The sequence below is a fragment of the Coenobita brevimanus genome, chromosome 57 (assembly GCF_032717465.1).
Source record: "Coenobita brevimanus isolate Jiangsu-jjx chromosome 57, ASM3271746v2, whole genome shotgun sequence".
NCBI classification, from domain to species: Eukaryota; Metazoa; Arthropoda; class Malacostraca; order Decapoda; family Coenobitidae; genus Coenobita; species Coenobita brevimanus.
In genome coordinates this window covers 31,047,969-31,061,930 of record NC_137010.1, presented here as the reverse complement: position 1 = coordinate 31,061,930, position 13,962 = coordinate 31,047,969, and the positions used below count along the sequence as shown (strand labels likewise).

Sequence of the window (13,962 nt, the reverse complement as noted above, 5' to 3'; positions counted from 1 at the left end):
TAAACATTAGTGGGTATACCTGTGGAAGTGTTGTTTTAGTGGCCTTGCATGCTCAAAAAGGAACAAAAGAGACGTTCACTGTGATTGTTAACACTGGGGGGCCCTCTTAACTCAAGAAGCTGACTGTCAGCATGCATGGAAGGTAATCTATATGCACAGGTTTGTTGTATGCGGCCACCAGAATGATTGTTCTAGTGCAGGGGTACTCAGTTACTATTTCTGAAGGTCCAGGAACAGTTTCCTACATGTCAAAGGTCCAGATGATAGTCTTAATTTAAAATATGCAAATATGAATATGATACAAGCACAGATTACAATTTATCTGAAGTGCAAACATGTAAATCTTCAAAATATGTTCATACTTGAAGAGAAATCCTGGGTGATGAAGAAACTGGGGAAAATATCAATTACTATAAAACACTGCAGTAACTGAAAATGTAAATATTACTAGTGCAGATTTGTTACTGAGTGATTGATCATCAGAAATTTTCAATGTGAAAAGTGACATTTCTTGCTCTTTGCTAATTCCTTGAACTTAGGAACAGAGGATGTATGTAAGAGCTAATTCCAGACATTGACGAAGGTGTTCATTGGTGATTCTGGAGTGGTATTTGCTTTTCACTAAATTCATACTAGAAAAAGGCAATTCACAACAGTAAGTGGATCCAAACATTGTCAGGGCATGCACTGCTACTTTATGCAAACTAGGGAAAGTAGCTTGTGACACCTTCTGTCTCCAGAATGTGACAGGATCACAGTGAGCAATCTCCTTTTTTAAGGTCCACATTTTCTTGCAGGTCAGTTAGTCCCATTTGAACTGGTGCAGCATTTACCCACTTGAATATGAAAGATGGGGGTGTGAGTTGGGAGCAGGGCAGTGAAATGGCGGGGGACAGGGCGACTTGGAGGCGATTTGTTTGTGGCCACTCCAAACGGGATTGAGGCATCTGGCAATAGATAGATAGAGAATATCTGTTTTGCTTCGTCTGAAAACAAGGAGACATCTGTAACCATGAAAGTGTTGTGAGTTAAAAGCAACAGCAGACTTCCTAGTGAAAAATCGCCAAAACGAGCTTTGAAGTTGTTAACCAGCATATCGATGAATTTAGTATAATTATGATCTTTCCGTCTTTTGGTATGCTCCAAAATTCTGGGGAAGTGATGAAGTTCTCCCTGCAGGTCATATCTGAAAAGTTCCAGTTTCTTCTGGAAGGCTTGAACTGCTGAAGTCATATCACACACTGTGTTGTTTTCTCTTTGTAGTTTGACTTTGAGAGCATTGAGATGAGAAGTGATATCTGATAAAAATGCTATCTTTTCCATTTTCTTGTCATCTTCCAAAAACTCTGAAAACTTGTTGGCTTTAACACTTAGTTGACTTGTTTTTAGAAACTCTTGTATCTCTTTTCTGGTACTCCAAAATCTCTCCAAATCTTGCCCTTACTCAACCACCATACATTGTTGTGCAGAAGTAAATCATCATAGTTGGCACTGACCTCAGTCAAAAAGTTACGCAGTTGCCGATGCTGTAGTGATGATGATGCTCTCAGGAGGTTGACTAACTTCATTACCTTTTCCATGGTCACAGCATACTCATCTCCCAAACAAGCACACAGGATGGACTGGTGGATTATGCATTGGTATGTTAACAAGTCAGGATGGTCCTCTTTCAGTTGTCCAACTAGTCCCCTCCCTCTTCCTATCATGAATGGAGCTCTATCTGTAGTGAGTGAAATGACTGACGTCGGATCAATCCCTCATTTTGTTAGTATCACTTTTATGGCCTCATAGATGTCTTCTCCTCGTGTTCATGCTTCCAGGCTTGCCACACCAAACAAATCCACACAAAATCCCCTCTTTGCTCCATCATAAAATTTGACAAAGACAAGAAGCTGGGCACTGTCAGTTGCATCTGTTGACTCATCTACAGATAAACAAATGCATGGTGCATTTAGCAACGCATTATCAAGTTGTGAGGTCAAATCTTCAGCTAATATTTCAGTCCTTCTCATTGCTGCGAAATCCAATAGTGGGATTTGCCTAATCTTTTCTCTGATGCCATCCTTCTGTTTACCCTCAAACAGTGTTCTTGTAACCTCCAACATAAATTTTTGACTGTGCATCAGAATATGGCTTTTTTTGTCTTCCTAAAATCCAAGCTACTTTCAGCAAATATTCCTCTGCTCTTTCTTGGAGGGTCATAGAATTGGTAAGAACATGTTTAGAGCTCTCATATTGTAATTTGAGCTGATTTTTTTTGTTGATTGTGCCTCACTGTTTTGAGGATACGTATTTTCAAAGTTACTGTGTTTAGTTTCATAGTGGCGTTTCACATTGCCACCTCTCACAACAGCAATGGATTTATTGCATATCAAGCAGACTGGTTTTGAACTTCTTGTACGAATAATGAAGGCATACTGTAGTTTTCTCTCCACTTGTCTTTGAAGGAACGATTTTCACTGTCAACTTTTATTTTTTTGGAGCAAGCCATTTTCTCTCTCAGACACTTCCAGCCACCACCTGCTTGGGGCTGCTGTAACTTCTCTTCCCAGACAAATTTAGCTTTCCTGAAAATGGAAAAATGGCAGATGTTAACCATAACTACGTCTTTACTCATGCCACAATCACCGTCACCCATAGCACCCCAACCCCCATAAACAAGTCGTAAGCATTGTTCATTACCATAACTGTAGCATCACCAGTTCACCACCATTAATCCGCCCTGTTCCGGCAGATTTTTCACCACTGCCCCCCCTTCAATCCCAGCAGATTTTGGAATTTTTTTTTTGGGGGGGCTCAAACCTCTGCTTTTGGTGAGAAATGATGGCAGATCACAGAGAAAGTGCTCATCCGAGCCTAGAAGTGGTCTAAACAGGTGAGCCTCCGCGCACCTGGTACTGTGTTCTGTGGAGGTGCTCGGCTGCTGTCCCACTTTCTGTGGTTGGGGTAAGTATTGGAACTCACTCAGAATAGATTGATATTTATTAATTTGGTACAAAATAACATTTAATACAAGAATAAATTGGTTTTCACACAAAAATGTAGGTGAAATAAGCATAGTTCCATTGAGCGAGCATAGCAAAATCGTCAAAATCGGTAACATGATTCGCTATGACTACATTTCATTTTTTCAACTTACATAATACTTTTCCACTAACATTACATCCATTTCCACTTTATATAACTGTTATCACATATTTATGGGCCTTACAATTATATTTAGCATAATATTAGTGCACATGTACATAGCGAGCTCGCTATGACTGTTGTTTCAACTTACATTCTCTTTTTCAACTTGTATTAATACATTTCCACTAACATTACACCCATTTCCACTTTATATAACTGTTATCACATATTCACAGGCCCTACTAGTGCATTGAGCGTCATATTATCGCTTATGTACATGCCTTACTTTAATAGTGAGCGTCATATTATCGCAAGCACACACAGTATCATTAATGTACCAAGGTGTGATATTCCCTGAAACATGACTCAAGGCACAGCCCTACGTTGCATTGCACACATTCATACCTCGTGTCTTTCCTCTGACTGGCTGGTCTTATTGTACAGTGCTTGCATATATGGCAGCATCACTGGGGTCTAGGACGGTTCGGTTGAGGAGGGATGCTGCTGAGGAAGTGGCGTCCTGTGGGGTGTAGGGGAGTCTGGGTGGCAGTGGGGGGGCGGGTGTGGTGATGGAACTTGTCCTGTGCGTACCTGCCGATAATTTCACAAGACAGCTTCCTCACAAACCCCTCAAAAGTCTCAGAGGTTCCCATTGTCAGGGTGTGGAGGTAGTGTGCATTGAGAACTGTGATGTCAAGCATGTGGAAGAAAAGCTTTTTGTACCACTTCATTGTGGTCCTGGCACACTTGCCTCATGTCGACATTGTAGTCCAGTACCAACTCCGGTTTCAAAACGTGGTGCCTCCTCTTGGTGCGGTAATCCACGGAGTCTGTGCAGTGCATAAGGGGGCGGTGTATTGTTGACAGGAGGCAAATTTCCATGTTGTGGTTCCATACGATGGCAAGAATGTTATTCGCTTGGAAGAAAACCACCTCTTTCTTGTCAAGTTTCCTCCCAACCTTTACCATATGGCGACGGTTTCTCTTGACTGTGCCACAGACTGCGGTGTCGTGAAGGTGGAGGTACCGAGCGAGAAAGGGGCTAGTGTACCAGTTGTCCAGGTACAAGACGTGACCACGATGAAGGTTCTTCTCTATCATTGTCTTCACCACCACCCCAGAGAGTCCAATACTTCGATCTTCTGTTATGTCTGTGCACCAGTGTACAAGACATGTCTTGCACATAACCAGTCTTACAGTCACACATAGAAAAGATCTTGAATCCAAAATGGAGTCTTGCTAGGTGTGTACATATGAAAAGAAATATTGCCTCTCCACAACATGAGACTCTTGTCTATGACAAGGTCTCTGAAAGGATAGAAGGATGAGCGGAACTTTTCACGCAGGTGATCAGATACCATCCTGATTCTCCTCATTTTGTCAGTGTTATCAGCATTAGCTGGGTCATCAGCATCGTGAAAGTGGAGGTGGCTGAGAATTTACTGGAATTGATTACGACCCATTACCTTCCCAAAGAAAGGTGTGCTGGTCATTGGGTCCGTGAACCAGTATCCTGGAATTTGGTTTTTCCATACAATACCCATCAAGAGAACCAGGGCCAAAAAGTTGAACATCTCACCTAGGGGTTACTGGGCAGTCATATTGTTGGGAGTGCCTGTTCATCGTGCCGTGACGCTTGCTTTCACGGTCCTGGGTGCTTGCAAATAAATTTGTCTGCTCCACAATGCGGCCCACAAACTCCTCACCAAAGAACAGGTGGAAGAAATCCACCCTGGTGGAGCCTGCATGGATTCCAGGAGCCATGCAGCCAGACCCCCATTCCCTAGTGAAGGGGTGAATGGTGGGAGTGAAATCACTCCCATCTTCTCAGTCCCATGACACACTATCATCTCCAGCCTTATTGCCTTCGTCGGGATGGGGTGGAGAGGGTGGTGGGGGAGGTGGAGAGTGGTGTCATTCCCCACTCATGCTGCTCTTCCTGCTCCATTTTCCCTTCCCCTTTCGCTTCCCTTTCCTTCCTTTCCCCATATCACAGGGCTGTGGGAAGGAAGCGCAGGAATCTTGCAGGGAGGAAGAGGTGCTAGGGAGCGTCTCCTCACCTGCCCACTGCCCAGGCGCACCATATGCTCGCAGTGTCTCCCTCTTACCACCACTTTCCCTTTCAACGCTCACTCCCATCACACCACTTGTGCCTTCCCAAGACAAAACAGAAGGACCATACCTTACTTTACGTCTCGCCACACCTTCGGCTTCCAGCAGCAAAATCCTCTCACTCCCCAACCACGATAACACCACATCCTACAGCGCCATCCTCGTCAGACCCTTTGTCTAGGGGCTGGAAAGAGGTGTGTGCACATGTATGGAGTCCAGCCTGGCCTTCCCTTGCCCTACAATACGTGACATACCGCACCTTCTTCGGTGACAGTACTTCCTCATCAGTGCTGCTCGTTTCGTTGTCAGGCAGCACGTAGTCCTTGTTCTCCTCATTGTCATCTAGTGGAGAATCACTATCACCTGAGAAGGCGTCAAGGGCGGCTTGAATTTCGTCGTCAGAGAGACCTCGGCACGCCATGTCTGTTCTGGGTCACTGCTAAAAGGTGCGTGACTGAGACAAGGGAGCATGCGGATCATGCAGGGTCTGGGAGCATCCCTGCTTGGCGGCAGTTAGAGGAGGCTCTGTTGCTTTTACGTACCAAAAATCACGTGTGAAATTTGATAAATGTGCAAAGGATGGACCTTGCAATTGCAGAGCGTTTATAAACGTCGAGTCAGCGACAAAACGTTCGGGCGCCTATGTATGTCAACGGGATGTGGCGGGTTAACTCCACCACTACTACAGGTAACTCGCACGGAACACGATCTCACGGAACGCGCTTGCAATTATGCACGGTAAGGGCTGGGATACATATAAGACAACGTAAGATTAAAGAACCATTATGAAAACTACAAATTAACGCAGGAGAGGCCTTTGAAAGATCAAATCCTCGAATGTCACCGCAGCGCATGGTTTGTTTTGAATACGTGACGATCTAGGCGGGAAATTATCCAGTGAGTGAGACATTCCCGAGTACAGTAGCACAATATTTGTAAGTTAAATATTTACAGTACTGTACTGTTCTGGTAAGTTTATGTGCAACTTAAAGTACTATTAAATAACGTTAAAGCAAGAAATAAAGTCTTATAACCAGTTTACCTGATAGGCGTCAGAATATTGCCTTTTTTATTTGTTCGTTTTTTCCACAGTGCTGTACAGTATTTGTAAGTAAAATATTTACTGTTCTCGTATGTACTGTACTTGTAAGCACTTAAATAAAATTAAATAATTAAATAAAGCCTTGTAACCAGTTAACCCGAATTATATGATTACCCATGATCGGCGTCGGAATATTGCCTTTTTTGTTTGTTCGTTAAACTCTTACTGTACTGTACTGCTTTTCTACAGTACTGTATTTGTAAGTTAAATATTTACTGTTCTGATATGTACTTGTAAGCAATTAAAGCATTAAATAAAGCCTTGTAACCAGTTAACCTGATTTATATGATTACCCATGATCGGCGTCGGAATATTGCCTTTTTTGTTTGTTCGTTAAAGACTTATAATAAGAGAAAAATACATTTTTGTCTTGGTATCTTTACCTATTTGCTCAGGTTTGCTGTAATGGTTTGGATCATTTGATGCAATGCAACGTGTAGAAAACTATGAAAACTTTCGGGAAGTGAACGAAAATCTGGGACATGAGCCTGACCTTGACATCACCCTCTCATGTATCATCTGTCAGTTCACCATCTGCTATCGTGATGAGTGGATGTACGATTTTTTCGCTCGTGGCCAAGCCTAACCACACGTAGTTACACCCATTTTCTCGACCCAGACAGAATTTACAATCTTTTTCCTCCCTTGCAAAACACAAACAACCACCCTGTTTACGACACAGCAATATATATTGCGAAAATAACAAGGTAAAATGATAAAGATGAACGTAAAATGATAGAAAGATGAACATGTTATGACGGAAGAAGTACGTTTTCCCCGTCTGTAAACGTATTTATTTCTGCTTTGTATCTGTATTCTTAATAATTAGACTTAATGTTAGTTCTGAAACTGCATTACGATTCTATTTTTAGCCATTCTCGTGGTGTGGGAGCTGGAAGTTGTGACACAACTTCCTTATTGCTAATCGGACTGACCCTCCACTTTATTCTCCCGTGGCAGAGTCTAGCCTTGGAGGACGTGCAGTTTTCTCATTTAGGACTGAAAATTCAACTCTTTCGCTCCCTTTTCCAAGCATGGGCACAACGATAACGTAAAAAATAACTCGAAACTACCATAAACGTATATAAAAAAGGTGAAAATGTATTCATAACATTTTTTTTTTTTCCAGCCATTCCAAACAGATTATGTACTGAAATCATTCGATATCACAGTACTGCATTTCTGAGTTAAATATGTACTGTTCTGGTATGTAAGTTAAAGCACTGGTACCAGTTAACCTGATTTATATGATTAACTATGATCGGCGTCGGAATGTTTCCTTGTGTTTACATACAGTATTTGTGTGTTGAAGTTTTGCTGTGGAGTACTGTATTTGTGAGTTATAACATTACATAAACCTTCTAACCACTTAAAGTGCTTTCTAGTGATTACCAGTGACAGATAACAGCAAAACAACACATTTGGGGGGTCTAGGGAGCAAAATACGGAGTAGTTTAAATATACGCGATTTCGCACCTAACACGGCACGGTAGGAACGAAACCCACGTGTTCCGTGCGAGTTACCTGTACTGCACCTGTCATGGTCACGACCACCACCACTACCCAGCCAGCATGGCACCATACAAAACCACTTTCATTTCCCCATCTCCACACCATCGAGGGCACCCTACTTCCCTGCAGTCATTATTCTTCTGCCACTCATAAGATCTAGTCGACAGAGTTACACAAACGTAAGAAGACTGCAGCAAAGTAAAATATAATCCAAGTCCAGCTGTTTCTTGTAATGATAGCTGGTCTAGTACATTCAGTTTGATCAAGTTGCTTGGAATACTGCTGAGCTTAACAATGCTAATAGCATTGGTGTGCAAATACTTTAATACACGTTCAATATTACATTCAGACTCACCTTAGTTTGAATAATGTGCACTATTAAAATAGCAAGAACATTTTGATTCTTCTCTGATAGCCAGTGTCGTCTGCTTTGTAAACATTGTATGTATTGGTTGAGTTTTCCCTTAATTTGTTGCATCATAGAAAATTGCATGAGCATCGACTTTTTCAGGCATAATTGAAGCAAAAAAAAAAAATGTGAGCTATTTTATTTGAAACAAGTTATAATAACCATCCATCCATCATCCAATCCTACATTTGCCCCATGAGGAGCGTAGGAGCCCGGGGCTAGGCAGTTGGTCCCGACATTTTAAGATGAGAGTGACCAACCACACTCATTCCTGAGTGGCATTACATGAGCAGTCAACCCCAACCATCCCTTGGATATAAACCTTCACTGGCGCAATCCGATTGGAGCGCAATAATTACCCACTAAACCACCAGTTGCCAAAATTTGGTTATATGGTTACCACCCAGCATAGTAAATGGTTTCCTGGTGTACAGGAAACCATTTGGCATGTCACTCAGTGTAGAGTCACTTACAGGCAGAAGGAAGAGGAAAGAATGAAGGAAAGAAAGACAGAAGAGGGAGTGTAAAGTTACCCATAGGCAGAAGGACAAGGAAAGAATGAAGGAAAGGACAACAGAAGAGGATTGAAGGAAGAAGGATGGAGGAGAGGAAAGGGCAGACACTTGACAGCAGCACTACATCGAGTGAGTGGATGGTGAGCACCCCCACCTGCCACAAATAACAGTACAGTAATTACTTACTTACTTTTAATGACTGTTCTCCCCCCCCCCCATGAGAGAGGGAGGAGGTACTGGGGTCCACACAACAGCTCTCGGCGGTCGAGATTTGGACTGCAATCTGCTAATTGAGTACCATGGTTATAGTGAATTTTGCCATCATTATAGCAAAACTAGGTATAACTTTATGTTCATTGCTCAAGAAATTTATCACACGACAAACGTATAGCGAGGCCTGAGTGTAATCAACAGTACAACTGTTTAAAAGAACTATGAGGGTATTGTGTTCTTAGGCACTGCTAAATTGAGTGAGGTAAATACTCTTGTCAATCCATTCATGCTGAAAACAGAAACAATTCTTGTTAGGTATGTGATTGTGCAGTGAGAGGTAAATTTGCCCATTGATAGTCCTAAGCTGAAGGTTACAGCCAAAGAAATCGACAACTTTGTGGCACAGGTGATGCAGATTGAAAACCCCCCTGTCTTCTCTGCAAGCAAGGATTGGCTAAGTGATTTATGAAACTGTACTGGTTATATGTGGACAGGCACACAGTGCTTGGGCTGGTAGTGCAAGTGAGGCAGCCACTGCATCTTTTCCACCCAAGCTTTGCTGGATTATAGATAAAGGGGGATGTGATCGGTGCGAGGTGTTCATCATGGATGACACTGGATTGTGTTGGAAATGCTTTCCCTCATCTACATTCCTGCCTAAGGAGGGAAAGACTGCCTGAGAGTTACAAGCCAAGAAGGATCATCTAGCCTTAGAGCTTGCTGTGCATGGTAGAGGAGTGTGTAACTTAAGCCTCTCATAATTCATTATTATACTATACCTTGGTCTTTAGTTGGAGTAAGGTTTGAGCAGTTGGTAGCACAGTGCCAGTGGTTGGCTACTTTTACTAATTGGTTTGAAAAGTGCTAGTACTAGTTGGATAGTTACTATGTTGTTGTTGTCCTACCCCAGTCAGTCTGATCAGTCTGATCCAATAACCACAGGCAAGCAGCCATCCCTGCAGAGTTGTCTCTTGCATTGAACCGATGTTCCCATGTAGCTGAGAGCAGCTCACCACACCGAGGTGCAGGGATTAGAGTGGAGGTTTGGTTCCTGGGTGGATGCTGTAAAATGAAGTTGCCTTTTAAGTTGCTACTGGTCCCCTTGCAGTGAACTGATGTTCCCATGTAGCTGAGAGCACCTCACCACAGCAAGGTGCAGGGATTAGTGTGGAGGTTTGGTTCTTGGGTGGATGCTGTAAAATGAAGTTGCCTTTTAAGCTGGTACTGGTCCTTTCCTCCTGTCTCATTGGCAGGCACCCTGTGGTAGAGGTGATGCTCCTGCCACACTCCCTCTAAGATCCAGACCTTCGACCAGGACATTTCATGCTTCATCTGCAGCTCACCTGTGACCAGATGCTAGAGACTAGAGAGGGGTGTAGTTGCCGGGGTTAAAGATGGAAGACTGGACTTGTCATCTTTTCAGGAGCAGTATCAGTAAGGGGATTATTCCCCTGAGCAAAACCTAGATAGATCATATAGTCCGGCTAGGGTTACAGGAGAGTGCTACCCTTCCCAGCAAAGGAAGCTACCTGGGCGCAGCACAAACCGTCGACCTCGAGTCACACACATTACCACTGAGCTACCCCTCTCCTTTTAGTATTAGTAGAAAATATTGGGCCAGACTTTCAATTTGGAATTAATTCATCCCTAGAAATGTAGTGTACAACATTACTAAAGCCAGGGAGAAAGTAACAATAGATGTCATCAAGCATGGGTGGAGGAAAGTGCTACCACTTATTTACCCCACAGTATCTCTGCAGTCAGTCTGTGATATACTGGCTGCTGCAGCTGAAACCACTTCTCGGTTCCCAGAGGAAGAATTCTTGGAAATCAGAGGGAGACTGTTGAGCTATTGGACAGTAACAGGGAAATGACTAGGAGTTACCTAAGGAGAAAAACAGGAGAGGAGGTAGAACAGACCAGACAAAATGAATAGTGGGTTGTGGAGCAGCTAGAGGCACACCCTGTGTCCCAGTTCACAAGCTGATCTACCAGTTCTTATGCAGCATTTTACAGCTAGCTGATAAGATCAAGGATGGACTACTGAATTTGCTTGTCACACATTGCAAAGAAGTAGGTGACCAGATCAACACTATATTACACCTAGTGCAGACAAAACTCCCAATGAAATATCAGCAAGTGTTCTTGGCATCTTACCACTGCCTACCTGACTTGCCCTGCCTGTCTTAATGTTCCTTGTCAGTGGCCATCCCATCAGCAGCTACAGACCCCTCAGATGCTGCCCATTTGAAGGGGTTTAGGATTAGGGACTAGCATCAACAGGAAGGAACTGAAAGTAAGACCAAGCCTATCTCCTCTTCCACAGATCCCTGTACTCATATTCAACAAATCAGCTGTTGTTGTCTGTTAAGGGTAGATTTTCCCACTTATTTATGCCTTTTAACTTCAGTGTCACTGTCTCTCTCTCTCTCTCTCTCTTTTTTTTTTTTTTTTTTTTTTTTTTTTTTTTTTATAACATTGACCAGTTGTTATGCCTTTAGGAATCATAATGGCAATGTACACTAGTTAGGGTCATAGAGTTCTTAGTTGGCAAGCTGGGGTCAGGATTGGGAATTAAGGGATCAGCTTTTATATTGAAAAGCTGTATTTCAAGTGCACAGCACCTGCTTGCATGGTATCCCTTGGTTGACAAACAGCCATGTAAATGGGGTCACTGTATTACTGTAATTCATCTGTCCGTCCTTTCTTTCCTAAAATTTTCTTGTATATTTTTCATCCTCCACAGGCTAAGAAGTTTGTAGAGTCGTGTCCATGTGTTGTGAAGACCGACATAGCCAAGGACGAGGCAGAGCAACTGGCGGAGGCTTTCAAGGCGGCAGGAGCTGAGTGTGTGATTGAGTAGAGGACAAGAACATGGCCTATATTCTTGTTGGCTAAGCAGGCTTGCTACTACAAGTACCTCATTCTCTACTGCTGGCAGTTCTCATTATTTCAGGGCTGCATTCCAGAATATCACAACTTCTTCCATTTAATTGAAGATTGGCAAGTGAGTTTTATAAATGAGAATTAAATCTAATAGCAGTTAATCTGTAATTCCTTGTAGGCTTCATAGCAAAAAAGAATTTATGACATGACAGATTGCAGTGGGGACTACTGTAATTTATTTCTACATGCTACTGGTTAATATATATATATATATATATATATATATATAATATTAATGCAAACTGTGTCAGTGTTCGGTTAATAAATCACAAGAAACTGCTTAAGCATTAAAAAAATAACTACGTCAAACCTCGATTTAAGGGACCTCCATTTAAGGGATTTTGGATTTACGGGACTCCATATGCTACCTGACAAACAGACAAGTTCAAAAATGATACGTAATGCCTAGGCTATACACATTAATATGTTTCTTTATACAGTACCCATAAAATAATTCATAATCAAATAAATAAGTGCAACAATCATTGCATTTCATAATAAGATTGTCTTTATATGTGGTAAAACAGTGGACATTTTCAAGTAAGGGACAAATTGATTCCCCATTTAGTCCCTTAAAAGGTTTGTGTGTATTATATGAGTATATATACATATATAATGGTGTATATATATATATATATATATATATATCATCATCATCAGCCCTTGAGGTCCACTGCAGGACCGGCTTATCCCTACCGAAGCAGGAACGATACAGCCAATGCATCTCTACCCTGTGGCTTAGGCTGTCTGGTAGAGACTGCATGTAGGGTGAAAAGTATGTAATTGTACTGTTGAAGTGGCTTTGGATGTGTGTGTTGTTTGTGAACCAAGTGTAATCAGCCCGCCTTAAGCCGACTGGGTGCTAGCGTATGAGAGTGCGATGTTGGTTCAACCACAGCACCCTTTGTGGCCACCAAAGCGGTTCAAGGGCTTGGTGAACGCTCTCCTAAGTTTTTACAACTCTGGCGGTAGGTGAACCCGCGTCTACCAGCATGCAAAACACACACACTACCACACTACCACAGAGGCTCCATATATAGAGGCTCCATATATATATATATATATATATATATATATATATATATATATATGTATGTATGTATGTATATATACATATATATAGTACAGTCGCCCTAAGAAGTGACGGCAGAGTATCCAGAAGTTATTGGCCAGCGATGATCCAAATACTCCTTATATCTTTACAAGGTAAAACCTATTACTGTATGTAAAATTGTTAACGAAAACAGTAAGTAAATGCCAAAGTACCAGTATATTTCAAAACTGTAGGAAGCAGTACATTTGTTACAATAATAGGAAATCCTAAATGGAACTAATTGAAATTCAGAACTATCGCTCAGGGACAGCCAGGAATAATTTACGGAGTTCATATCGGGTATGGTAACACGCAGTAATTTTTAGTATTAAGACTGATAAGAAGAGAGGTTCAATAAACAAATAAAATAAACCATTATTATTTATTAAGTAATTTTGCTTACAACCCTTGGGAATAATTTAAAGTAATTTTTATCTATTTCTGTTTTCTCTGTGAATGACAACAGAAAGCGGGAAAGGGGCATAAGTTAGTGGGACTATTTTAAATGGTTCGATCAACAAGCATGAAAAGAGACAATTTTTACTCAAAGACATGCAGTTATTACGCTGTGTCTGGTCAGTTTTCCACTAAGAAAAATCTCAGGAAGAATTAATATATGCCAGTGAATGAAACATAAAGAAAGAACCTCGGAAATTTGCCGAGAGTTGGAGCTCCTTGGAGCATGTCAACTCGTGTCATAGCCCAGTATCCTTAATGCATAAACAGTTGGCAAGAGTATTAAAATGCAGTGATCCATAAACATTTCATTGAGTTTAAACATCCGAAATCAGCATTTTCAGTTAATTAGGATGTAGGGGTTTATTTAAAATGAAAGATGTTAACAGATTAAAAGATGGAACAGTAATTACGTGTTTTTGGATTGCAAGAATTTATACTCATAAACTCATGTTTTGGTCTTCTTTATTGCCTA

The 13,962-nt window shown here is 41.7% G+C and overlaps 1 protein-coding gene across 1 annotated transcript in view; it reads left to right on the top strand.

Moving 5' to 3' along the window:
* Window positions 1-12,933, top strand: part of mRpL12 (mitochondrial ribosomal protein L12) — a 71,151-nt gene extending 58,218 nt beyond the window's left edge. Inside the window, exon 5 of the mRNA XM_080274471.1 lies at window positions 11,739-12,933. Coding sequence (XP_080130597.1) covers window positions 11,739-11,855 — 117 coding nt within the window. The 3' untranslated portion in view covers window positions 11,856-12,933. The remainder of the gene's footprint in view (window positions 1-11,738) is intronic.
* The last annotated feature ends 1,029 nt before the right edge of the window (window positions 12,934-13,962 follow it).